Source organism: Hippopotamus amphibius, chromosome X, assembly GCF_030028045.1.
Source record: "Hippopotamus amphibius kiboko isolate mHipAmp2 chromosome X, mHipAmp2.hap2, whole genome shotgun sequence".
NCBI classification, from domain to species: Eukaryota; Metazoa; Chordata; class Mammalia; order Artiodactyla; family Hippopotamidae; genus Hippopotamus; species Hippopotamus amphibius.
In genome coordinates this window covers 6,984,343-7,008,586 of record NC_080203.1, presented here as the reverse complement: position 1 = coordinate 7,008,586, position 24,244 = coordinate 6,984,343, and the positions used below count along the sequence as shown (strand labels likewise).

The window sequence follows — 24,244 nt, the reverse complement described above, 5'->3', positions numbered from 1 at the left end:
TGGAAGAGGGATGCCCACTTTCCCAGTCAGGAGGCAGCTCTAAGCATGATGGGTAACAGAAGGAAGACCTCCAGCAAGGGAGAAGGCAGAGGCTTGTGCTGAGCATCTCTGAGCCTATCAGCAGCCTGCTTTGTACCCTCCTAGGGAAGTCAGGCTGCCCACGGCTGGGGCTCTCCTGAGCGGGAGTTGAGCCCCATCTCTAGACCAGTCCTGTGGACACAACAGGGAGATTTGTGCAGGGAAGCAGCTTCGGGGTTTAAGTCCCCCAGTCGAAGTACATCCCCTGCTCCCCCTGGGATTTGTGACTGATGGAATTCTTTATGGGAAGGCTTTGACCTTGTTATGGTTCCCTAACATCCAGCCCTCTCTCGGTTCCTTATGGGTGTGAGCTGCCAACCAACCGCTCATTCTCTGCTTTGCTGGAGACGGGGTTGCGGGAGTTGGCGTTCCGTCCACTTGCTTACCTTCAGTCTCTCCCTTGCCCCCATTTTTAAAAATAGACTTTAAAAGCAAAAGGGACAAAAATACTTGGCTGTGTACAATTTTTTCCACCTGTTTAGCTGTTCGTTGAAATAGCTCTGACGGAGAGCAAAAAAGTCACTGTGGGTTTTCTTTCCAGAAAAGTTTGCATACCAATTTATTGTCCCTAATGCAAATTGTGATGTTCTCAAGACGTAAGGGGCCCCTTAGCCACCACTGACCAGGCTTGCTGGCAACACGCTGGCACCCTCCACGGCACCATCTCACTTTATATTGCGGTGAGGGGGGATCCAGACGCCTTGGTTTTTCCCATTCCTTTGAAACTATGTATTGAAGTTTGTCCCATAGTATCCTTAAAACTATTTTTCACTCCGATATTGTTTGGTGCTAAGTCTCAGTATTCTTAGCTGCAAGATGGGAGTAGTAAGAGTGCCTGACTCACAGGACTGTTGTGAGGATTGAAAGAGAAGATGCAGGGAAGGTGCTGACCCTGGTTCCTGGTGAACCACGCGTGCTCCATCGCTATTAGCCATTCTGAATCATGCTCAGTGTCCCAGCCAGGACCATGGATGCAGTCTAATATCACCCTGACCCTCGGTGGTGACAGTGGCAAGCCGCCTTTGATCCTCGCGATGATCCATGGGGCACATTTGGAGGAAAGAATTATGCATTTGTTCAATGACTGCTGCGGGCAGGTAGCCTCAGGAACGTTGAAGTCGGTGCTCATCAGAAGGAATCTAATGAAACCTCTTTAGGAATAATTGCCCAAAGCAAGCTTCAAATTGACCAGGTTGGATTCAAAATGACATAAGGCTGTCAACTTTCTTTGCTGCTAAAGGAAGACAGAATAATTATGGAAAAATAAAATCCACGGTTGATCTCAAAACTGTGTTTTGGCCGTCAGTTTCCAATTCGCCAACATATTTTTTCCCCAGCAGTTTCTATCTGAAGAGCCTCTGTAGCCTTGGTCCTCTCAGTGTGGTTCACTGACCAGGAGCATCTGTAGTGCCTGGGACTGCAGAACTCAGGACCCATTCCAGGCCTGCCTAATTAGAATCTGCATGTTTAAAAGATCTCCAGGTGATTCGTAAGCACATTAAAGTTGGGAAGTACTGGTTAACAGAGTTTTCTCACCTAAATTTCTTCACTCAGTCCTCTTAAAGCTTACGTGATGTATTACCCCGTTTTACAGGTGAGGAAACTGAAAACCTTCCGTTATGTGCTTAGCCTAAGGTCACATAAAAATAAAGTATCCAAGCATGCTCCTCTCACTGTACTAAAACTACCTCTTTAAGATCAGTAGGGGAAATGTAGCTGTTTAGATAAGTGAAACAGACTGAAAATGGGAGAAGGGGCACAGACAGGAAAAGAAGACAAGGGCCTGGGTCTGGTCAGGCCACCAAAAGGGTAACCAAGCTGTGATGGATTGTGAGTCAACTGTAACTCTGAAAAGCCATTGCCAAAATCACTCAGCAGTATGGCCTCAGAAAAGAAGTAAGATGCCAGGTAAGTTAGGAGAAATAACTAACGCTGGTGATCCAAACATGTAAGGAGCCGTTCATTTCGAGTTTTCATGAAAGTTCCAAGTGGTCGACTTGCAGCTTCTTGGGAAGATATAACCTCTTTGACTGCCCATTGCTGTGGCAGTAACCTACTAGACCTTCCTGACACCAAGCTCTGGCTCCCAGAGAGCCTGGGATGACATTGGGGCCACCTAGATGATCCAGGACCACCTCCTCATCTCAAGATCCTGAATGTATTCGTTTCTGCAAAACCCCTTTTTCCACGTGAGGCACCATATTCACAGATTCCAGGGATTACGATGTGGACGTCTTTCGAGGAGTCATTATTTCACCAGCCACATATCTCTTCAGTCAGCCAGGGCTTTAAACTATGTCATATATGGTAACTTGCCCATGAAAAAGAATGTGAGTGGCTAGGTGTGCCTCTCCTTCTTATGCTTTGCAAATAAATTGAGCAGACCCCATTTCAAACAGCAGAATCAGGCAAAAGGGCAAATTCCCAGTGTACACACACGTTGGACAAAGATTATCTCCTCGGAGCTATGCCAGGGTGTAGCCTGAATTACAAGTGGGCGGCGATTCGCTATCTGCTCATCAGTAGCATCAGTGCATTAACACAGAACATGCTTGATTCTCACTTGCTGGTGATAATATCGGGATATGCAGTCTTTTATTTTCAAACTGTGCTCAGGGGCCATCCAGGGTGGAGGACAAGCTGCTGGGGACATCCACCCCTATGTTCTGCCCCATCCCTTGTTTCCACTAGAGCAACTCTGTTTTTATCTGTCTTATGTATTATGCTGCCGCCTACACTTTCTTTTGGACAACTGGGCTAAATGCATTTTCTGGGGTGGGGTGGGGGCGTAGATTTCAATACTACTGACTCAGACCAAGATGGATTCCTGCCATCCCCCCCGCTGGAATAGGCCCAGGGCTCAGAGTGTCTGCCTCTAGTGGTGTAGTATGGTGAGGCACATAGATTGCTCCAGTTTTGGAACCCAGAGTTCAGAGAGGAAAAGGAAGAAGAGAGGAAAGGTGAACTATAAATGTTGATCCCTTTGCCCCACGGCCATCCCTTTACAACTTAATGATGGAATCGAGTATAGACGCGTTTCAGATTATCTGGCAGACAGACATTTGATGTCTATAAAACTGGAAAAGGGTCTCATGTTGATGAAATTCATACAAGATTCAACTAAAGACAAGGGTTTAATGCAGGACTTCCCCATCAAGCATCTCATGCTACGTGTCTTTGGCAAGTTCTGGGCCTTGTGAAATATGCCACCAAGATCAATACTTGGTCCCTGTGAACTTGCTTGTCGAGTCTTTCCCATATATGTTTCCCACTACAAAGTCGCTACCCCTGCTGGAACCTTTCCTTTTTGATGCCCACACAGCTTGATGGAGCAGAATGGCCAATTCATCATCCCTGTTTATCTCCTGAGAGAGGAATTTACAGTTAAATTAGGATTCAAGTCAGATCTCACTGATGCAGATGTTTGGTTTTCTGGAGGCTGTTAATCTGAATTAGCGAAAAGTCTGATTTATGAAATAGCCCTACAGAAAGGCAGCTTTAATCCTCTGAGGTTCATACAAGAGCTCTGTGACTGTGTTGCCAAGAATAGGTCATTTCACACCTGCCATAAGGAGCAGATTGGATGGGGCAAAGGTCTCCTCACACATTTTCTCTAAGGTCCAAACAGCCTCCCTTAAAAGCCCCTATACAGTTTCATTTCATGAAGATCATAATGTTTGAGTTAGAAGACACTGTAAAGATCATCCAGCTCTGGTGTGGGTCAGTAATAGGAATCTTTATTGCTGCCTATCTGGTCACCTAAGGGTATCAAGCTCACTGGCCTACAAAACAGTGGCTTCTTTATATAGATTTTTAAGTCTTTTCTGATGTTGAGGTGACAGCGTTCCTGGCTGGATCTCTACTCATTGTTCCTAATTTTACCTTGGAAGACTCTGAGAACTCGCCCACTCCCTTTCCCACAGGGGAGACCTTCCAGTTTTTGAAAACTGTCAGCACATGAACTGCCCTCCTCCCCTGCCCCAGAGTCTTTTCCAGGCAAAGTAGTCCCAGTTCCTTCATGTGGCTTCCAGACTGTCTATCTTATGGTGTCACATATTGAGCCCTTGATTGCAGAAGAGCCCTGGTCAGTATAAGCATAGAGAGACTGTCATGTCTAGAGATTAAGGTACCTGAACTACCACTTAAAGCCCATCTTTTACATGATTACCCCCATTCTTGAAGTAATGGAACCACAGACAGAAATAGGATTCCATGGAACTGACCTATACTTCCAACAAGAATCCAGTCTCTGTCCCAGCTAAAAGCACTGGCGTTTATACAACCTTAACCAAGCCAAGAAGACAACTGCAGGATATATATGGGGAGGGAACGCCACAAACTGTGTGGAATCACATAATTATTTCACGGGTCAAAAAACATCTTTCAAAAATGGGAATATTTGAAATTAAATATAAAAAAAATTGACAGTCAAAACCATCATTTTAATACTTTTGTGCATATTATGTAAGTATAATTAAGCAATTAATTTTCATTTTGGCTTATATATATGGCAGTGGAACATTTAAGAACTTAAATTTTGCCATAAAAAAAAAATCCCTCTTTTCCCCCTGGTATTCTCAAGCTTCCACACAGGGGCCAATGCTGTCTGGAGGGGGCATCATCTTCAAGGCCTCCCAAACTTCTCTCCCACTGGCCTGCTCTTTGCTCCCCTTGCGTAGCCCTGGATTTCCCCACTAGGGTCATTGACTTGCAAAGCCAACTTCTTTGCCCACAGTCTGGCCGGTGACCGTGAAGACCTACTGAATGGGGTTAGGATTAAAGTGAGGCTTCGCTCCACTCAGTACAGACTGCTCACCCCGGTGAACACAGTAGCAAAATCTGATCTTTGAAAAGGTTGAGCAGTTCACTTTGAAGTTGTTCACAAATGTGGGTCCTTTGAGAAGTTTTATTACATTCGGGGTGAAGTCAGAGTCCACTGTTAATATTTACAGACTATGGAGTAGATAGTTTAATATATTAAATGTTAATGATTTTTAGTATCACCTATTATCTTTGTTGTAACCACTAGCCTGCTTTTTAAAAGCAGTTTATTAAAATATGACAGTAAATGGTGCATAGGAAATAATTCTAATGCAGTTTGGTGAATGAAGAATGTGGAAATTGTATGTTTGTCCTTCATCTCCTAGGCGGGGTCAAGTATTGTGTGGGCTGGCGTCACTCATAGCCACTTTAATATACATTTGAAAAATAAATTAGCGACATATGAAAATAAATGTAGCAGAAGTGGGAATTTAACTAGCTGAACAGCTAACAGGTTCCAGGGAAGAACTGAAAGTGAAATATTGTGATGATTTGCCAACTTAAAAGCTCCACAGCAGATTCTAGACAAGAATGTGGCCCTATGCCAATCCTGATATTGCGATTATCCTGCTTGTGAAGACAGTGTTTCCGTTTTGTAGTCATTTTTTGGCCCTAGGAGGGGCCCCAGCTGGGTGGAAGGTAAGCCCACAGGAAGTGAGTGTCAGACTCAGAGGTGTGGCTTACCTCCCTCAGTAGGCTGGGTGCAGCCAGATTGCCAGCAACCGCAGGAACGGCAGATGGATACTGCAGTCAGAGGAAGGTACTGAGGAGGGCAATTTTGCTTCCATTTTAAGCGATGTTATTCCCTCCCACCAACACTGGCTCTTCCCTGTTTCCAACTGTGCAGCTGCCCAGAAAAAGCAATTCTTTCTCATTAAGATGGTAAAGTCCTTCACCCCCAGTTTGAGTTCTCGTGGTGTCCTCTCTGAATTCAAGTCCACCGTCCCTCTCATCCCCAAGTCCATCAGTGTGGGTATGAAAAGCTGATGTACCTCTCCCTGTTCTTTCTATACTTGTTTCCCCTAAATGGTCATTGTCAACGTTGACTGGCCATGGGGTCCTTACTGAGAGCACAGCAATGGATTTAGCTGTAAGAAGACTTAGGGAAAATAATTTCAGGTCTCATTTCACTGGATCTCAGTCAAGGTTACTCAGGTTTCAAATCATCTTTATTTCGTATCCGTGTCTATATATCTGTATTTACTTATACATAGATTTATAGTCAGTTTTTCATATGTGGTTTCTGTCCACGTCTACAATTTCTTCATCACAATTCTGCAATTCAAAAACTTTTGAGAACTGTTATTTTCAGTGACTTTGAGACATTTGATGCTGACCTAAACTGATGTTCAGGTGTTAATTTCAAGTCTTTATTCCTCTGATTGTGACTGTTAACTGCAGCAATATTAATGAGTTTTATTAAAGGGTGCTACCCAGATCCCACTGGGGGGTATTATAGATATGATATAGCTACCATATAACTTTTGTTAATTAAAAAAAACTGAGTATCAAAATTCATCTCCTTTCCAAAAGGCTTTGGATAAGGAACACCTGTATACAAACACATACACACACAAGCCAGAAATTAACGCATAGATAGGAAAGAAAACTAGGAAAGAGGCTTTTGACCTGAAAATCATAAATGTGGGGGTACAAGGTAGATCTTAACTCTCAATCCACCGCCAGTACTCTGAGTATTGCTGCAGCTCTGTGCTGTATCTGAAACTTTCCTCGGGGGGAATTGAGGCCAAGTTAGCATAGCCTCTGGATTAGTCGCGCTTAAATCTGTTCCCTCAGTCTTTATTTAGTAACCAAAGACAAAAACAATTGATTAGATTTAGAGGGTACTTTGCATAAATATAGAGTCATTATACTGCAAAGGAATGCAGGGAAAGAGGAGGCACACTGGCTTGTATGTAGAGCCCCGGCTCCACTGTATCTCTCTCTCTCTCTCTTTATCTCTCTCTCTTTTCCAGGGGATATGGTCCCCCATTTCTTCTGCTTCCCTGAATTTCTTGGTATATTTTGCAGAGAACGTACTTACAGATACATCTACTTAGCAGATAGCGTTATAAAATCAGCTTTGACTATAGGAAAAAAAACAGCTACCTGGTAGATTAGAGGGGCCATCTTCAGGGGCGTGAGGCACATGTAATGAAAAGGTTCTCCGCGTTGGATGGCGACAGACGAGGCCCCTGTGCTGATTTGAAAGGGACCCTGTGCCTTCCCAGGCAGCAGCTGAGCATGTTGGCTCAGCAGGCAAGAGCCGTAATGTTGAAAACCAGGCCCCGGTGAGGGTGCGGGGTGGGACCGGGCAAGGAATAACGGTCTCGAGCAGAGGGGGGCCTTGGGGTCCCTCTTTGTGCAGTTTGAAGGTGGAGTCACAGGACCAGTGCCCTCCAGTGCCAGGACTGGGTTCTCCAGGGAGAGCTGGGAGTCTGAGAGGCAGTGAGGTTTGGGCAGCCAGCCAGCCAGACAGGAGGCCCAGCCCAGCACGGCAGCGAATATGCTCTGGCCCTAGCCCATCCCTCTCCGTGGTTAAAATTCTCTCCAAAGAGGGGCCTGGGCTGATGAGATAGAGACAGATGAGACCCCTCCCTTGACTTTAGAGCCCCATTTTGGAGCAAAAGCAGAACAAAACTAGTCCAAAGAGATGGTGAGCAAAAGGACAGAAAGGCGGTGACATAGCTCGGGGCGCACAGAGGGCAAACGGTTAGTCAGGAAGAGTATGGGCTATCAAGAAAGACAGAGTGGCAAATGGTGTCAAGTTCCAAATGCTTTGCTTGGTCAGCTTTACAGAGATGGTGGTCCTTTACGATCATACCTCCTGGTAAGAGTTTTAACAAGGGTTTACAGAAATGCTGGTGGAGGAGGCTGAAAAGGGCATCCTCTCATCCCCTAATTCACATGGTCAACTCTGCTCACCTTGGGCTGGGCACTGGGCACCCAGCTGCGAGTATCTTTATACGGCCCTGCCCTTTGAGGGAGCTGGGAGGCCACAGCAAGCCCCCCTCCTTCTCTGAACCTCAGTTTCCTACGATGAAAGTGAGTGTTGAACTCACCCCTTCTCACTGAGAGGACTATACTGTGCGTATAGCTAACATCAGAGCCCCTTGACAGCCTGTGGGGTTCTGAACAAGATGGCAACAGAAAACGAAAACGTATCTTAACTGAAAAGAAAAAAAAAAAATGTGGGACCATGGGTCACTCACTGGGCCCCCTGAGCTTCCCATTTCCAGGTGTGAAATGGGACGGCAAGCTCCATTTAGCCTGCCTCTCACAGATCATCAGTCTTTGTGCTGACCTGGGCTCTTTTCCAGCCGGTTTGAGACCAAACGAGGTAATGAATGATGCCATTTTCCTTTCAGCCCACTCTTGGCCACACCTCAGCCCCCACCTGCAGTGCCAGCCAGTGGGGGATCCGGCAGCTCCAGTGACTCCGAGAGCAGCTCAGAGTCAGACTCAGACACTGAAAGCAGCACCACTGACAGCGAAGCCAATGAGGCACCACGCGTGGCCACTCCAGAGGTGGGTGATGGGGCCAGGACCCAACCACAGCTTGCCTGCCCCGAGGCGGCACCCCCAACCTGCACACACACAACACAATAATAGTGGTATTCCAGCACAGTGATGACTCGAGCACAATAAATACTTCAGAAGAGCACTGAGGTATTTGATAGCATTTTTTCTTCTAGCACGTATTCGCATGGTCTCTAACAGACATTTCTTGCCATGTGACTGATTTGCTGTGTGACTCACTCAGCTACTCTGAGCCTTGAGCCTCCCCATGACTGTTTAATCATTGGGCTTGCAACTTCACTTTTGAGACAACCAATGAAGCCAGTCAAGACCCACTTCTAGCTCTGGGGACACCACCCCTTCCTCTAGGTTGAAGTGATGAATTGTCACTTGGCAAGTAAGACCCAAGAAGCGTGATGGTTGAAAGATCACACGTATTTGTTTTCTGAATTTCAGTGAATATTCTTCAAGTGTGCTCGATGGTCATTCATGAAAACATTTCACCCAGCGTCGCAAAATACCAAAATTATAATTTTGAGATTAAAAACCCTGCCGTTCCCTTCCCATCCTCTCTGAGTGCCAGCAAGCAGATCCCTCCATGGCTGTGGACACTCTTGTTTTGTCAGTAATCAGAAAAGAATAACAGAAGAGGATGCCATCGTGACATGACTGCTGTTCATAAGAGCTCACACTTCTTGAATGTGGGTCACGGGCCGGGCGCCGTGAGAAGCTCATGACTTGGATTTTCTCATTCCATCCTCATAACAACCCTAGGGGGTCCTTGCTATTATTATCCCACTTTACAGATGAGAGAAGAAGGTTCTGAGAGGGTAACAAAGAACTTACCCAAGATGTCCTGGGCAGGACTGAAACCAGGGTCTGTGTGCTAGCAGAGCTGGCGCCTTCCCTGCCATTGCTCTGTGCGGGTTGGCATCACAGCTACTCAAAGTGTTTTGAATTCTGTCATCCTCTATTGGCTGGGGCCATAAGCCTCAGCCGATGGCTTTCACAAAAAGAGCAGTTCTAATAAAAATGATGGCTCTTTCAGTTCAACAGGCAGAATTCAGACTTGGGAATCAAGCACCCGAATTGTACGCATCATTTCCGTGGCTTAACGGCGGGCACTAACGTCAGCACGCGTGTGCCCGTAAGCTGGTTATTGCCCATATACCGAGGAAAGTGCAGTGGTTTTTTGGAAGTCAAATCTTTTCATCCTTCAGTAAAAATACAAAAGGCTTCTTCTTTTTGCAGTGAATTACAGCATCGTATAGGAGGCCCTGGCACTTTGGCAGAGAGAAAGCCTTTCCTTTTGAATTACACTTGAGGCACGCTTACATTTCTTTTCAGGACCAGAGATCATTACCTTGGCCTCCTGGTGAGAGGTTGAGTAATGAGTCCCACCAAAGGATTTTGGGGACTGGTTTCCCTCCCAGGCCTCCCTGCCCACTCTCGGGAAAAACTGTCTGTGAATAATTCTTTCCTTGCCGGCCAGAGTAGGGCTTAGCTTCAGAAGAGGGGTAGAACTTAACTTAAAGGAGTATATGGGAGCCGGTTTGTGGACTACTTGGCTGTCTAGGGAATGTAATGAATGTGAGTTCCATGTATGTTTCTAAATGTGTGAATGGTCACTTAACAGCCAAAGCTTTTATCAGCCAACAGTCAGTGCCCTGAGGGTCCTCCTGACTTCTTCCCAAGGTGAAATTCATTCTTGTCACTGTTTCTCAATCCCCAGCCAGAGCCGCCCTCCACCAACAAGTGGCAGTTGGACAAGTGGCTTAACAAAGTGACATCTCAGAACAAGTCATTTATTTGCGGCCAAAATGAAACACCCATGGAGACAATTTCTGTGCCTCCTCCCATCATCCAGCCAATGGAAGTCCAGGTCAAGGTGAAGGCAAATCCCAGCCAGGTCCTGGCTGAACCCAAAGAGAGGCCTCTCCTCAGTCTCATCAGGGAGAAAGCCCGTCCACGACCCACCCCGAAAACTCCAGAAACAAAGGCTCTGAAGCATAAGTTGTCGACAGCTCTCGAGACAGCGTCTCAAAGGACAATTGGGAAAAAACAGCCCAAAAGGGTGGAGAAGAACACCAGCCTTGAGGAATTTACCTGGCCCAAACCAAATATCACCAGCAGCACTCCCAAAGAAAAGGAAAGCGTGGAGCTTCCTGACCCCCCGAGAGGCCGCAGCAAAGCCACTGCCCACAAGCCGGTCCCTAGGAAAGAACCGAGGCCCAGCATCCCCTTGGCTGCGGAGAAGAAGAAGTACCGAGGACCCGGCAAGATGGTGCCAAAGTCCCGGGAATTCATTGAAACCGATTCGTCTACGTCCGATTCCAACACGGATCAGGAAGAGACCCTGCAGATCAAAGTCCTGCCTCCTTGCATGGCTCCCGGGGGCAACACTGCCAAATCCAAGGAAACCTGTGGGGCCAGCCTCACCCTCAGCACCTTCAGCAGCAGTGGCAACGGCAACAACCCCCCCGTCCCGAGTGAGGAGCCTGCTTTTTCACCCATCCCTGTCATGCAGACTGAGCTTCTGTCTCCTCTCCGAGATCACGAGAATCTGAAAAATCTCTGGGTGAAGATTGATCTTGACCTACTGTCCCGAGTGCCTGGCCACAACTCACTTCAAGCGGCGCCAGCCAAGCCAGACCACAAAGAGACGGCCTCAAAGCCCAAGCGGCAGACGGCTGCTGCGGCTGCAGAGAAACCCGCCCCCAAGGGCAAGCGTAAGCACAAGGTGAGCCGGCAGGTGTGGCCTGCCACGTGGTCGGGAGCAGTGGCTGTCTGGGGGCTACTTTGATCTTCAGTCTCCTCTTCCAGCAGGCTGGTGCCAGTGACTTGCGGTATTTGGGGAAGGCGATGATGCTTTCCATGGGAACTGTAGTGTTTGACATGACCAGGGAGGAAGCGTTAGGGATAATCAGGGTTTGACAACCAATCTCAAGGGTATCCAGTATGGCACGTGAGGGATCATGATGTGTGGCAGTGAGGAAGAGGAAGAGTCTCCTTCCCCAGGCAGCCAGTCCCCCAGGTTGGCTCCCTTAAGCTGCTCCTGCTTCCCGGATTCATGGGTCCTTATTCTCTAGTTCCCCCACCCCAGCAGCAGCAGCAGGGCGCCAAGGACTCCTAAGGTCAAAATGCATCCTCTAGACCTTGTTAATTTCTCCATACAAACATCAATATCCCTGCAACCCAGTTACATTTTGATGACCCTGGCTCCTGCTAGACACACGTTCTAGCCAGCCTGCTTGGCCCCCTGACCTGTGGTGGGCTTGAATCGTGAAAATCTCACCTGCAAGACATTAGGGTTGGAGTCCAGGGCTACGAATATAATCAGAAGGTGAAACCCAGAATGGCCTCTTCCATCTCACATACATCTGGGGAAGTGAGTTTTTGTCCACTAGGTTCATTGTGTTGCATCTCGGGATCTCACAGTAGTTTTTTAGTGTAACATCATCTCATGGTGATATCTGAGTAATATTATGTTGAATGGCTGCCATGGGGAATCCTGCAAGGATGATTTAAGTCATCATTCAGCTTTAGAGACTCACAGATGGTTTTATCTCTGAGCTGTGCACCAACTTATCCAATGGGAGTATTCCAAAATAGGGACCAAAGACTGGGGCTCTTGCCCTATAGTGATGAACGACAGTACAACCAGGAGTAAAAGTGTACCTTTAGAACCGGCACACGAAGGTCCAAAGGTGTGCCTTGCGTATGGTTCATTTCCTTGCATATTGTTGGTTTGCATAAGTGACCTTTATATGTTACCCCGTATCCCCAGGCTGCTTGGACAGGATTTATGCCGTGTTAGAATTGCAGTGTTAGTTTCTAAACTACTCATTTGTGGGGGCGTTGTTGCTGGGAGAAGTGTCTGAAAATTACAGATTCTCTGTACTTTTAGTATAAGATCCCTGTGCCACCCAATCAGAGGCTCACATCACAGCTTTACCCTCTCAGATGCCAGCTTCTTCGAGTAGACAAGGCAAGACTGATCGCTTTTCTGTGTGATCAAAGGTGCACTTTTAACTCCCCTACCTAATCTAGGACTTAAAATAGAAGCAAACTGTCTCCCTTGCTCATTGTTTCTAAATGTCTGCATATGCCATAGATTTCAAACTCTGTGTATTTTTTTTCCTGTTAAAGCCAACAGAAGCTGTGGAGAAAATCCCTGAGAAGAAGCAACGCCTGGAGGAGGCGGCCACCATCTGCCTGCTTCCACCTTGCATCTCACCAGCTCCCCCCCAGAAGCCTCCCAGCACTAAAGAGTGAGTTTGCCCTGGGTTCTATGAGGTTCTATGATACTTTTCTTGTTCAGACTCTTAAGAAATCCCAAAGGAACCCTTGTGGTGGGGGGGGGGGGGCAGGGGGTGTGTGGTGGTGGTCCTGTCCCAAAGGAATGTTAGTTAAGAAACAGGAGTCGCTCAGTCCTGTCCTGACAGCTGTCTCTGGCCACCAGTGTAACAAGGGTGGGATAAAGGGTGGCATTCAGGCTGCCAGATTTGGGGTGACTCCTTGAGCTTTTTAGCAACATTTCTTTATTCCAACTCAGATTGATGACCAAAATCAGCCGAAGTGAACTTTTAGCACTGAGTGAAGGGTGAGAGGAAGTAAAGGAATTTAAAAGGGGCAGCCTCAAGAGATACCTATCCCTTGAGCCAAATCACCTCCTTCTGGGCAACTTCCAGTTCTGATGGGGATGAAACAATTTCCCTGAAAAGCAACCCCTTGGCCTTGACAGGATGACTGAGTGGCCGCTTCGTCTTTGGTGTCATTTCTTAATGCTGCTTGAGGACCAGCAGCTCCATCCTGAACTCCTCAGAGGCCAAGGGAATGACACGTGTGGGGAGGCCAGACAGATGAGCTGTCTGGGAGTGGCCCCCCCTCCACCCCAGGCAGTTCTGTGCTGGGAAAAGCCGGCTAGGGATGGGCGCGTTAATGCCGATCAGCCGGCACCTCTCCCGTCTCCCTCTTTGCAAAAGATGCCAGAGTCAGGCAGGAGGCCTTCTTGTCCCCTCCTCAGTCACGCGACCCCAGCCTTCCCTACCAAGCATTGGTACAGCGTTCTTCTGTCTTATACATATCACTTCCCTAACAATCATGTCAGCTACCGGAACCATTCCGTCTGGATAATTATTGCCATAAATTCATTCAACATTAGAGATTACTTCCATCAAAGACCAGTTTTGGAGCCTATTAGCAGCCCAGAGCAGAGAGGCAATCTGGCTAACTGCTGCTAACAATTGATTTCACAGATTACTGTTTAACATCAGCGATAGGGCATCAATCTGCCACAGATAAGATGTCGGAAATAAGTTATCAGCTTACATTTGTTTGGATCCTTGTTGTTTCGAGATGAAAGGTAGGGAAAGACCAATGACCGCTAGATCCGCTCGATATAATAAGGAGATTTGGCTGTGGGCTGCCGGTCTCCCTGAGGACCCGTAGCTCTTTGTGACAGCATCTGTATTCCCTGGGATAATTTGATCTGAAATATCCCTTCACATACTTGGAGTTCTCAGAACTAGAAACTCTTCCAGTGGGGCAAGCCAGCCCTTTTCCCCCCAGGGTGGGCCAAGCAGGCAGGTAAACAGGCTTCTTTCCCCGGGGTCAAACACCGTCATTCCAGGACCCTCCTCCTTTCCAAGGGGGAAGGGCTAGAATGGTGTAGTGGCGGGACCACCCCGGTTCTCAGGCTCTCATCTATTCAGGCCACCTGAGGGCACAAGGAAGAGCCGGGGAGGGGGGAGGCATTGCCACCCCATCAGTCCGCATTGTGAGCCTCTTTCAGTGACCCAGTGATCTGTCACTGTTCCCCATTTCATGGAAGAGAGACTATCAAATATTAAATAAATGTCTAATAATTTGAATTTATTCTCATAGAATGGTGTTTTACCTCACGGCCCTTAACGGTCTTTCTGCTTTTGTGGTAGTTTGGAGAAGTGTTTACCTAGTAGCATTTATCATTCAGGAAGGGCCTGAATCGGGTTCTTACACTTATCCAACAAGTCCATGTCTGTGGGAAAATCTGGGGAGTTGAGGGAAAAGGAAGTAAGACAGCAGGACAGGCCTCTTGGAGCTGTTCTCCTCAAACTTTGTCTGCTCCTTTGTGCTTTGTTGATCCTTCAGATTAAATCTTTGGAAATGTCTATGAGACAGCATTCACTTTTCTCAATGAACATTCTAAACCTAGCAAAGGATGCCACAGCAGACTATGGCGCCAGAGTTTCCCATCGTCCACCAGAAGGGCCCTGATGAGTTCCTTCCCCCTTGTTTGCAGCTTCAACCCTCAGAAGGGCCTCTGAGGCATTAAGTAGGGACTCTCTTGCCTGCTGCCCTCCTCTGGCCTATACAAGAGGTGCCCTTATAGGAAGAAGCCATAATGGTGACAGAGTGGTCTCTAGAAAATGCTCCCTGGGTCTTTCACCCAGGAAGTCATTAAAGGCCCCGTGGTTCCAGGTCACTATCATACAGATGGAAAGGGGGCCAGAAGACTGTGGCTATGGCACCGAACGTCCTGTACTGTGTACGATGCACTGTGTAAAATGGCAGATGGGGAGGCCTAGTGCAATGGCAGTCACCAGTGGCAAATGGACTGCCTCTAGGGAACAGCTCTTCCCCTTGCAGCCCCCACGCTGTTCTTCTGCAGCTCAGGTAGTGCAGGAGTGGCCATAGGTAAGGTGCCCGGTCACTCATACAGATGCCACAGCAATGCTTGACTCCTTTCTATGGAAATTCTCCAAAGTCCGATTCCTCTGTAATGATTCTGCTCAGTGTGGGCGGAGGTTGGTGGAGCGTCCTCGTGGACAGGCATCCTCATCCCTATTTTCACCATTATTTTCATCAGGCATCACTGCTGCCTTCCAACAGTTCTTCATGCCAAAGCAATTTTAAAAATCAATTGGCAAATATTTTATAATTTATTTTAATCCATTAAGGTAATGGCAGAAACAGTGAATTTTCTGAAAATTTGGCCACCTGACAAAAATTAACAAAGGACCACATTTATGAAACAGAAGATGGAGAAGATGAAAAATAGTATTACAAGTGGCAAATTTCGACAGCAGAAGTGAAATGAGGGGACCACATTGACTTCTACCGTTTCAGGAAATCAAACCACTTGAGTGCTTGTTCATCTTTGATCTGTTGCTTTGAGATATTGTAAATCTATATTTCTAGACACTGACTGAAATTGACCAAGAGGAAAACATAAATTCTTGTTGACTTAATTTGCTATTGAAAATTGTAGTCGATAATCATGAAAAGTAAATGGCTGCACAGTGCAATATTAGTTCTCTAAGAAAAGATTAAAATTCAAGTAATCTTCATTGATTAGTCGAAGACAGTAACTAAAATAAAAATCCATGGCCCAATTACCATGTTAAGCAGCTAGCATAAGGTTTTAGTTGTTCTGGTTTATTTGAAGTCTCAGTCTATTTGATGGTGCCCATTTAATGGGCAGATAAATCAGTTTGAAAGCACAGGAGCACTTCTAGGACTGCAGATGTCTTGTGGCAAAATGACAAAATATTTTTCAAATGGAGTTTTGTAAAGCAGCGTACATCAGTACTTCAGTATAACAACTTAAGGTCAGGGGCTCATTATGCCTTGAGTAGAACAGTTGAAACATACAATTTTCACTGTGTCCCAAAAGTATTTAGTGCATTATTTATTTCTGTGTAATGTATAAGCATAGTATTTCTTAAGAAAATGTCCTTCCACTCATTGTTTACTGTACCATTTATTGTGTGACTGTGCAGTTAAGCCCTAGGGCAGAATAAGTAGGAACCATCCTAAGAAATGATGGGATTAAAGTGTGCATTGGATTTTCCATAAAAAGCTAATTAACAGTAATCTTGAAAGGTTGCAAATATCACACTAGGGCAACACTCCATTAGACATTTCCATTTATCGTGGAGTTCTGTTTCAAAGACCTATGTTTATTCTTAGATACATATGGTTGCATTTATCTATAGCCCAATCTATAGGGAGGGCTCCCTCTCTGAAAATATCTATGTCTCTATGTATTTTTCTATATACTCTTCACCACAGGTAAAGGACCATCAACCAACATATTAGTTTAGATGAAAGTACCAGCATCGTGGGAAAGATCAGAATAAAGAGAAACAGAATTTTCTGACACCCTATACTTTTTGTTTACACAGAAATAATTCATCCAGGAGAGCAAATAGAAGAAAAGAAGAAAAGCTCTTTCCTCCTCCACTTTCCCCGCTGCCAGAGGACCCTCCACGCCGCAGGAACATCAGTGGCAATAATGGTCCCTTCAGTCAAGACAAAACCATCCCTGTGATTGGACAGATCACCTCGACCAAACCTAAGAGGAGTGAAGGCAAATTCTGTGCTACTTTCAAAGGGATATCTGTAAATGTAAGCATCTTAGAAGAAATCTTATCATTGTCAGGTGGAAACAAGTTGACCCAGCTTATCTAACTGAACTTGACCTCACAGGGATGTTGCAAGGAGATGGGAGGAACAGGTAGAGAGGAAATATAAGTGTGTGTGTGTACACAAATACACAAACTCTCTGTTAGTTCCAATCTTGATTCTTTTAGCTTAGGATGAATATTTCATTCCAATCTTATGTCTCCAAACAGATTATTATGCAGACATTCAGGGCCTTGGGCATCCTTTGGTCCAATCTCTTCACATCTTGGGGATGGGGGACACTTCCACAATACTGACCACAGCATCTTGCACATGGGAGGCACCGATCATTTGCCGGAAGGGAAAGAAGAAATGGACGAAACTGCCCAAGGTCACAGCACTGGGGCCAGAACTCCAAGTTACATCTTTCCACCACCTAGCTTAGCAGTGTGAATTGTGTTTTAGAATAGTGACTCAAAACGATGAAGTTTAAAAGGTGAATCTTTTGCCAAAATCACACAATTGTGGTTCTCGAAGCCAAACTAAAGGATTGTCCCATCCTGTAGATTTTCTGCACTGCTGCTCCATTAGCATAAATAACTGAGAAGTTGTATCACTTTTCACATCCATAGACAATGTGTTTTTGTCTGCCCCAGGTATAGATACATGAACCATGGAAGCCATGAGTGATAGTGTCGCTAGTGACTATTAATGGCAGATGTATCTGCCTTTTTGTGTAAATGTGTGTATGCGGAGATACAGTATCCATACGCATCTGATCTCCTCTGAGTGTAATACAAAAAGCAAATGAGTGAAAGTCAATGAGTTTTCAAATGTCTAATGCCAACCCGGTGGCCCCTGAACCAAAAGCACCCATTTAACACTTCATGAAAAGCCAGGAGGCCTCTGAGTTTTAAGGACCACAATTTATAGTCCTCCATCATCTGAGATGACTGGATGGCATACATATCTAGGTAAATTTTATTGGTGATGTGAAGAAATTGCTCTATTATAAAGTTGTCATTTTCAAAATGAAATTTGTACTTGTGTGTGCCCACATTATATTCGCATTTGCATTTAAAGATGCTGACTTATAATGTCAGGAATGAAACCGTCTATTCAAACAGTAATTACACTATCAATTCTGTTTTTCATACTGAATATAATTAATGTTATAAACTGCAACTGAGGCTTTCTTCTACTGCAAGTGTTTGGAGGGCATATGTCATATCTAGGCAATTCTCTTCTTATAGTGCCTAGGATGTGATCACAAATAATGAGATGCTTAATACAGATGTTATGACAATGCTAATAAGAGGATCCTGCAAAGGCATTTCCACAAGAGCTAAAAACTGCTGGGGAAACCTGATAAATATGATTTACATTGTCACCTAGAAATGGATCATTCTTCTTAAGGAAATCACTGGGATCCCCACGATGGATTGAGTACCTATTGCCTCCTCTTTGGCCATTACTTTTTTCTATTAATGGCTTGAAATTGGAGAGACTTTGTGGAAGTTAAGAGACTTGCTTGACACGCAGTGCTAACACTGCAGCCAGTCTGTTCTGTGACCTTGGGCAAATTACGAAACCTCTCTGAGTCCATGAGATGAGTAGACTTGACTAGATGATCCATGCAATTTCTTCCAGCTCCAAGTATTTTCTATTTTGTGCTCTCAGAGTCTTCTCCCTTCCATATATGCATGAAGTCCTGTTTATTGACTCAGCAGATGGGTGAGGTCAACAGACGACATGTTTATATAATTACATGATTGTGGCTGAACGCAGCCATTTCCGGTCAGATGTTCCAGCACCGATATCAATGCCATGTGTGTGGTGGACATGGTGTTTCAGGGTTCTTGTCACCTATCTTGGCCATAAAGACACAGTGGTCTCTGGGGCTGACTCCGCTGTTTGGTCTGGGTCACCTGGCTTTGGCAGTAGAAGCGTGGAGCTCGCTTAGGAATTCAGAAGGCTCTGAGTTTTTTATGATGTGTTTGGGTGGAATAAAATCCATGATGAACTTTAAAGAATTTTCTCTGTACCTACCATAACCATTTTTAGATGTGCAGTCTCTCAGCACAGTTATCACAATGAGCTCTTGATGGTAAGAATTTTTGATAATCGGAAGGTCTAGGATGAAGTGGAACAGATAAAACTTGCATGGATATAAGAAATGTTCACATTTGACTTTTAGCTGTAAAGTGACCCTTTTGATTGAGGCAGGCAGGCCTGCATTCAGCAAATCACTGAGTGCACTGGGCGGTGGGGTGGCAGGATGGGGCGGCGGTGGGGGGGCGGTAGGTGGGGAGGTGTCATAAATCAGAGACAGCTCTAGCGCTGAAAGGGCCCCCAGTCTAAGGTGAGCAATGAGACATGTGCTGGACGAACTCGGTTACAAAGTAACTGCGGACTGGTGTCTTAGGGGAGTGCTTGAGACACACCCTTCTGATCTCTAAAGGGACCAAAAAGGTTTAAAGCCCTTCTGGCCATAGAGCTAAGGCAGTTTTCCTGAGAAGGCATCTGTTGAGCTGGGTTGAGCTGAGAGTATTAAGTAGGGTTTAGAAAAGAAGGGAAGTGGTTAAACAGAGTGTGGTCTAAATACACACTGGAATATTATCCAGTCTTAAAAAGGAAGGAAATTCTGACATGGGCTACAACCTTGAACCTTGAGGACATCATGCTAAATGAAATTAGCCAGTCACAGCAGACAAAGAGTGTAGGATTCCACTTACATGTTAGTACCTCGTGAAGTCAAATTTTCAAAGACAGAAATTAGAAGGGTGATTGCCAGGGGCTGGGGGGACGGGGATGGAGATTTATGGTCTAATGGGCACAGAGTTTCAGCTTTGCAAGATCAAAGAGTCCTGGAGATCGGCTGCACAGCAATGTAAATGTGCTTAACACTACGAACTGCGCATTTACAAATGGTTGAGATGGTAAATTGGATGTTATGTGTATTTTACCTCAATTTAAAAAATGAAAAATAGAATACAGTATCGCAAAGTGAAAAAAAAGTAACGAAAGAGGAGCCTTTATCAACCCTAAGACTTCGAAGGACCCAAAGCAGGAAAGTGGAGAAAGCCGGATGAGTTTAGTTTGGTGGCAGGTTTCTGGGAGGGAGTGGGGAAGGGTGAAGCCAGGTCAGGGAGGGCCGTACACACCAGCAGAGGAGCTCAGTCTGGGGTTTGCACTCGGGCCTAAGGCAGTGAAATGCAGGCAGCCAGTTCAGGAAGCTCAGGCTGGCAGGCGGCAGACGGAGGGTGATTGGAAAAGCTAGCTCGGAGGTCGGGTGTTAGTGCAGGAGGCTGTGTGATTGTCTCTGTCTGAAGCCACGGGAGCCTGCACTTTGAGGTGTCAGAGGAGGAAGGACCGGATTTGAGAGGGAGTGAACAGGCCTTTGTAATGAATGGAATGACAGTGATGGAGAGGGAGAAATAAGAGATGAGGTAGAGCAGTGGTTTTCAAAAAGACTTTGGGGAGCATGATCATGTTTCGAAATGAAATAATAATACGTCAATATCGAAAGCTAATTAAAGCAGAGCAGCTCAGATGGAAGGCAAGGCGGAGAGGACACCCGTTCAATGCTTCTAGCCCAGGGATGATCACCATGGCCATACCAGCCTGGAGCAATGCAGCCTTGGTGATGAGGGAGACCCTGCTGCCATTCACAGAGAGAGGGGACTGGCTTGGATGTCGGTTTGGTTTCAGAGCAATTTCAGGTGCTGGCGGGCCATCTTGGTGGAACTCTCCAGAGGTGGTCACTGCAGCAGCATCAGAGAGAGGGTAAGATGGAGGTTTCCTTTGGAGAGTTAGCTGCTTATTGTCGAATCTGTGCCAGTGCACAGAAGATTGGCAAGTCCTGTCAAGGTCAGAGAAGAGCTGAGGAATGAACGTTGGGGGCTGCCAACCTTAGGGGGATCCCAGCTCAAGAGAGCAGAAGGAAGAAGAGGCACCATAGCAAGTACGGTCAGAGGTAGAACAGTTGCAAGGTGGGGGCGGGAGGCAGAGTCAGCAGTGTGAACGTGGCGGGTGGTCTCGTGACACAGAGTGTCACATCATTACAAATCTTCCCACCTGCTTCATTCATCTGGATCCCATCCTTTCTATGGCAGTGACAGTTCAGGGTGAAATTCTGAAGTCTCCAACTCCTTTGATTTTTAACCTTGTCGAAATGAGCTTTCACTCTCCCAAGACTTGGAAATGAAGAGGCACTCCTGTGGCATCCACTAGCCGGAAGGCAGTCAAGTCCTCACGTGAACGAAAGGGCAGCCTCAGCCTCGGTCCCAGGATACTGACTGTTGCAGTACAGTGCCTGGTTTGCTGGCATTTTGCTGCCCTGGATCTGGTAGTTTGCAGAGTGACTAGAGTACTTTTCTTACCCTAGAGAAAGTTTCTGGGCTGGTTCCCTTATCAGAAATATACACGTCAGGGTGATAATCTCTCTCTGTCTCTCCCTGTCAATCTCTGTCTCTCTCTATCTCTGTCTCTCTCTCTCCCCCTCACCCTTCCCTCCCTTTCCCATTCTTGCCCTCCCCCCTCACATCCCCTACTGGATTTAGACCTTTGCCGTGACTGTCTTACTGGGATGATGGAGCTATGTAGTCACAGCACGTGACTAGCTTGGTGTTTGGTGTCATCATAGAACAAAAGCTGGTGATACCTGGAGCTCATGACATATACCAGGGTCACCTGTCTGTCCTCCAGCTGTGTGCATTGTTTTCTTTTCTCTCGCCTTGTTTCCTAGTGTGCTTGACATGCAAAGCATTTATGAAAAGATGCTCTAAAAATCTGGACCTAATGGAAACTCTTTGTCCTCCTTTTCCCCAGGAGGGAGACACTCCAAAAAAGGCAGCCTCTACCACCGTCACTGTCACCAACACTGCTATTGCCACTGCCACGGTCACTGCTACTGCCATTGTCACCACCACTGTCACGGCCACTGCCACGGCCACTGCCACGGCCACTACCACAACCACTACCACTACCATTTCCACCATCACCTCCACCATCACTACTGGCCTCATGGATAGCAGTCACCTGGAGATGACATCCTGGGCAGCCCTGCCCCTTCTGTCCAGCAGCACCACCAATGTCCGGAGACCCAAGCTCACTTTTGATGACTCGTATGTTGTCTCCAGATTCTCTGGACCCAGTTTGGGAGTGGTGAATGGGGGTGGGGGCAGTACAGCTTTTTGAGCACCATGCATGTGTCAGCGGCAGCTATGCAGCTCCTACAGCCTTAAAAGTATATTCCTCCTCCTCACGCACACCTCTAGCCCCACCAAGGAACGTCATTGGCCCATTTTGATTGTGGAGCTCTGTTACTGTTTCCAAAGGCAGGTGCTAAATCCTGGGTTGCTTGGTCCTCCTTGTTTACTTGTGTCTTCAGATAGAACTGGGTCCCAACAAAGAGAGTCACAGCTAGGTTCTGTTGGGTCTGTTTGGGCAACTGGAGTGGTTGGAGTTGGAGGTTGTGGGTATTTATCCTAATGGGCATTAGGCTTCCAATTTTATTCACTGGACTGTTTCAAGCTTGGTTATTATATGCGTGACAAGCATTCATCAGCCCTGTTCAAGGCCTGGTATAGGAAGGGACCTATAGTCCCCCAAATTGTGACTATTCAGTCTTTTAATGAAAAGATGAAACATTGCTTTCTGAACGAGCTCATTGTGTTCGTTTAGGGTCCACAATGCTGATTATTACATGCAAGAGGCCAAGAAGCTGAAGCACAAAGCCGATGCACTGGTAGGTGTCCTTCCTCCCGCTGCTCTCCTCCCATTCAGGTATTAGACTTTGAAGGAAACCAAAGAAGGCACTTTACAAACGAGTCCAACCTTCTCATTGCTGCTCTGACATAGGGAGATTGGAGCTGGTTAATTCCTTAGCACCGTGATTCCCCAAGGTCTTGGCACCATGCTGTCCTGCCATTCTTGGTTGTCCCGCTCTTCTTCCCCTTGCTCCAGCTTCAGAAGCTCAGTGGCTTATACTGTCTTTCAAGTGAATCTGAAATGACTTTTGAAACTGCCCTGGAGAAGATGGGAGCCCCCATGGCTTCCAATAAACCTGAACACGTGTGGGCAGGGAGAGAGTTGCCGAGAGCCGGTTAAGTGGCCTCAGTCATTGGCTCTGGGAAACTCAGGTCTGTAGGAAAATCTCAGCTCCTTGCTGCATTTGATGACATGTTTCCAGAGTGAGGCCCACAGCCAGCCTAGGACCCTGCACACAGAAAGGATGTTCTGTTCTCTGGGTTTCGCAGGATGCTTGGTGCTGCTACCTCCCAGGGTTGTGGCTACCTAGATCAGTGAGAAGCCCAGCACGGGGAGTTGTTTGATTGGTTGAGCCACCTAACAAGGAGTCTCAATTGTGTGTCACAATCACTTGGGGAGCTTTAAAATATCCCCAATGCCCAGGCCACACTCCAGAGAAATGGAATCACAATTTCTGACACTGGGACCCAGGCATGGGTGTTAAAGCTCCCTGGGTGATTCCCAAGGGCAGCCAAGGTTGAGAACCACTGCCTGAAATTCAGGCTTCTCATCTTTGACTAAAGGCCAGCATAATTCGAGGTGTCAGTTCAACTCCATTGGGTTAAAAAAATCACACCCTCCATCATCACGTTGTGTCTAGCCAGGACTTAGCTGCCCCATGCTGTTTGCCATTGGGAGGGCTGCAGTGGAGGACCATGACAGTCTCTGCCCCATGACTTGTGTGTGGCCACCATCCACTGCCTTCCAAAGGGCCATGGTACATAAGGAGATAATGGTATAGCTTTAGTATTAAAATTTCAATGGGATGTGTGAAAAAAATATCTGAAAAATCACCCTCAGTGGTGGGGGATGGGGAAGAATGATAACAACAACAACAAAAAAGTTTGAGAAATACTCATTTAGAGGAAGATGTCTTTGCTTGGCTTACATCCACACCAGAGCTAGACGCTCCTTTGGAGTTCAGGCCACTCGGTTTATAAGTGAGGAGACTGAGGCCCGAGAAGAGGGTGTGACTTGGCCACTAATTGGCCCTGTGGCACATGTAGTCTTCTCTCTGCACTTTAGCTTTTCCTTTTGGGCCAGATGATCTTTAAGGAGCCTTCCAGGTATGAGTTTCAGAATGAAAAGTCAGTTTCAAAAATCAGGACGTAAAGCTTAATTTCCACAGGGGAGAGCCACTTGGAGTCGGATGACCTAAGGAAATTATCTTGTGAGGCAAGAGAAGGAGATAGTTTGCATATACACACAGAGGTTTTCATAAAATCACTTTGAGTTGGGCTGAAACTGATATTTTCCCACAACAGCTTACAGAAAGGAAACCACAGAATTCCTGCAGTACATAAAAGCTGAAGAACAGTTATTGTAAAGAGAGTCATTTACAGCAAGAGATTCTGCAGGACCTGTAACTCATCATTTTATAGTTGTACTTAATCCTTTGCTAGAGACA

General features: G+C 46.3%; 1 protein-coding gene across 1 annotated transcript in view; it reads left to right on the top strand.

Moving 5' to 3' along the window:
• AFF2 (ALF transcription elongation factor 2) overlaps positions 1-24,244 on the top strand; it is a 318,303-nt gene that overhangs the window by 274,450 nt on the left and 19,609 nt on the right. Inside the window, exons 10-15 of the mRNA XM_057717549.1 lie at positions 8,268-8,427; positions 10,151-11,158; positions 12,568-12,689; positions 16,587-16,809; positions 21,637-21,932; positions 22,492-22,555. Coding sequence (XP_057573532.1) covers positions 8,268-8,427; positions 10,151-11,158; positions 12,568-12,689; positions 16,587-16,809; positions 21,637-21,932; positions 22,492-22,555 — 1,873 coding nt within the window. The remainder of the gene's footprint in view (positions 1-8,267; positions 8,428-10,150; positions 11,159-12,567; positions 12,690-16,586; positions 16,810-21,636; positions 21,933-22,491; positions 22,556-24,244) is intronic.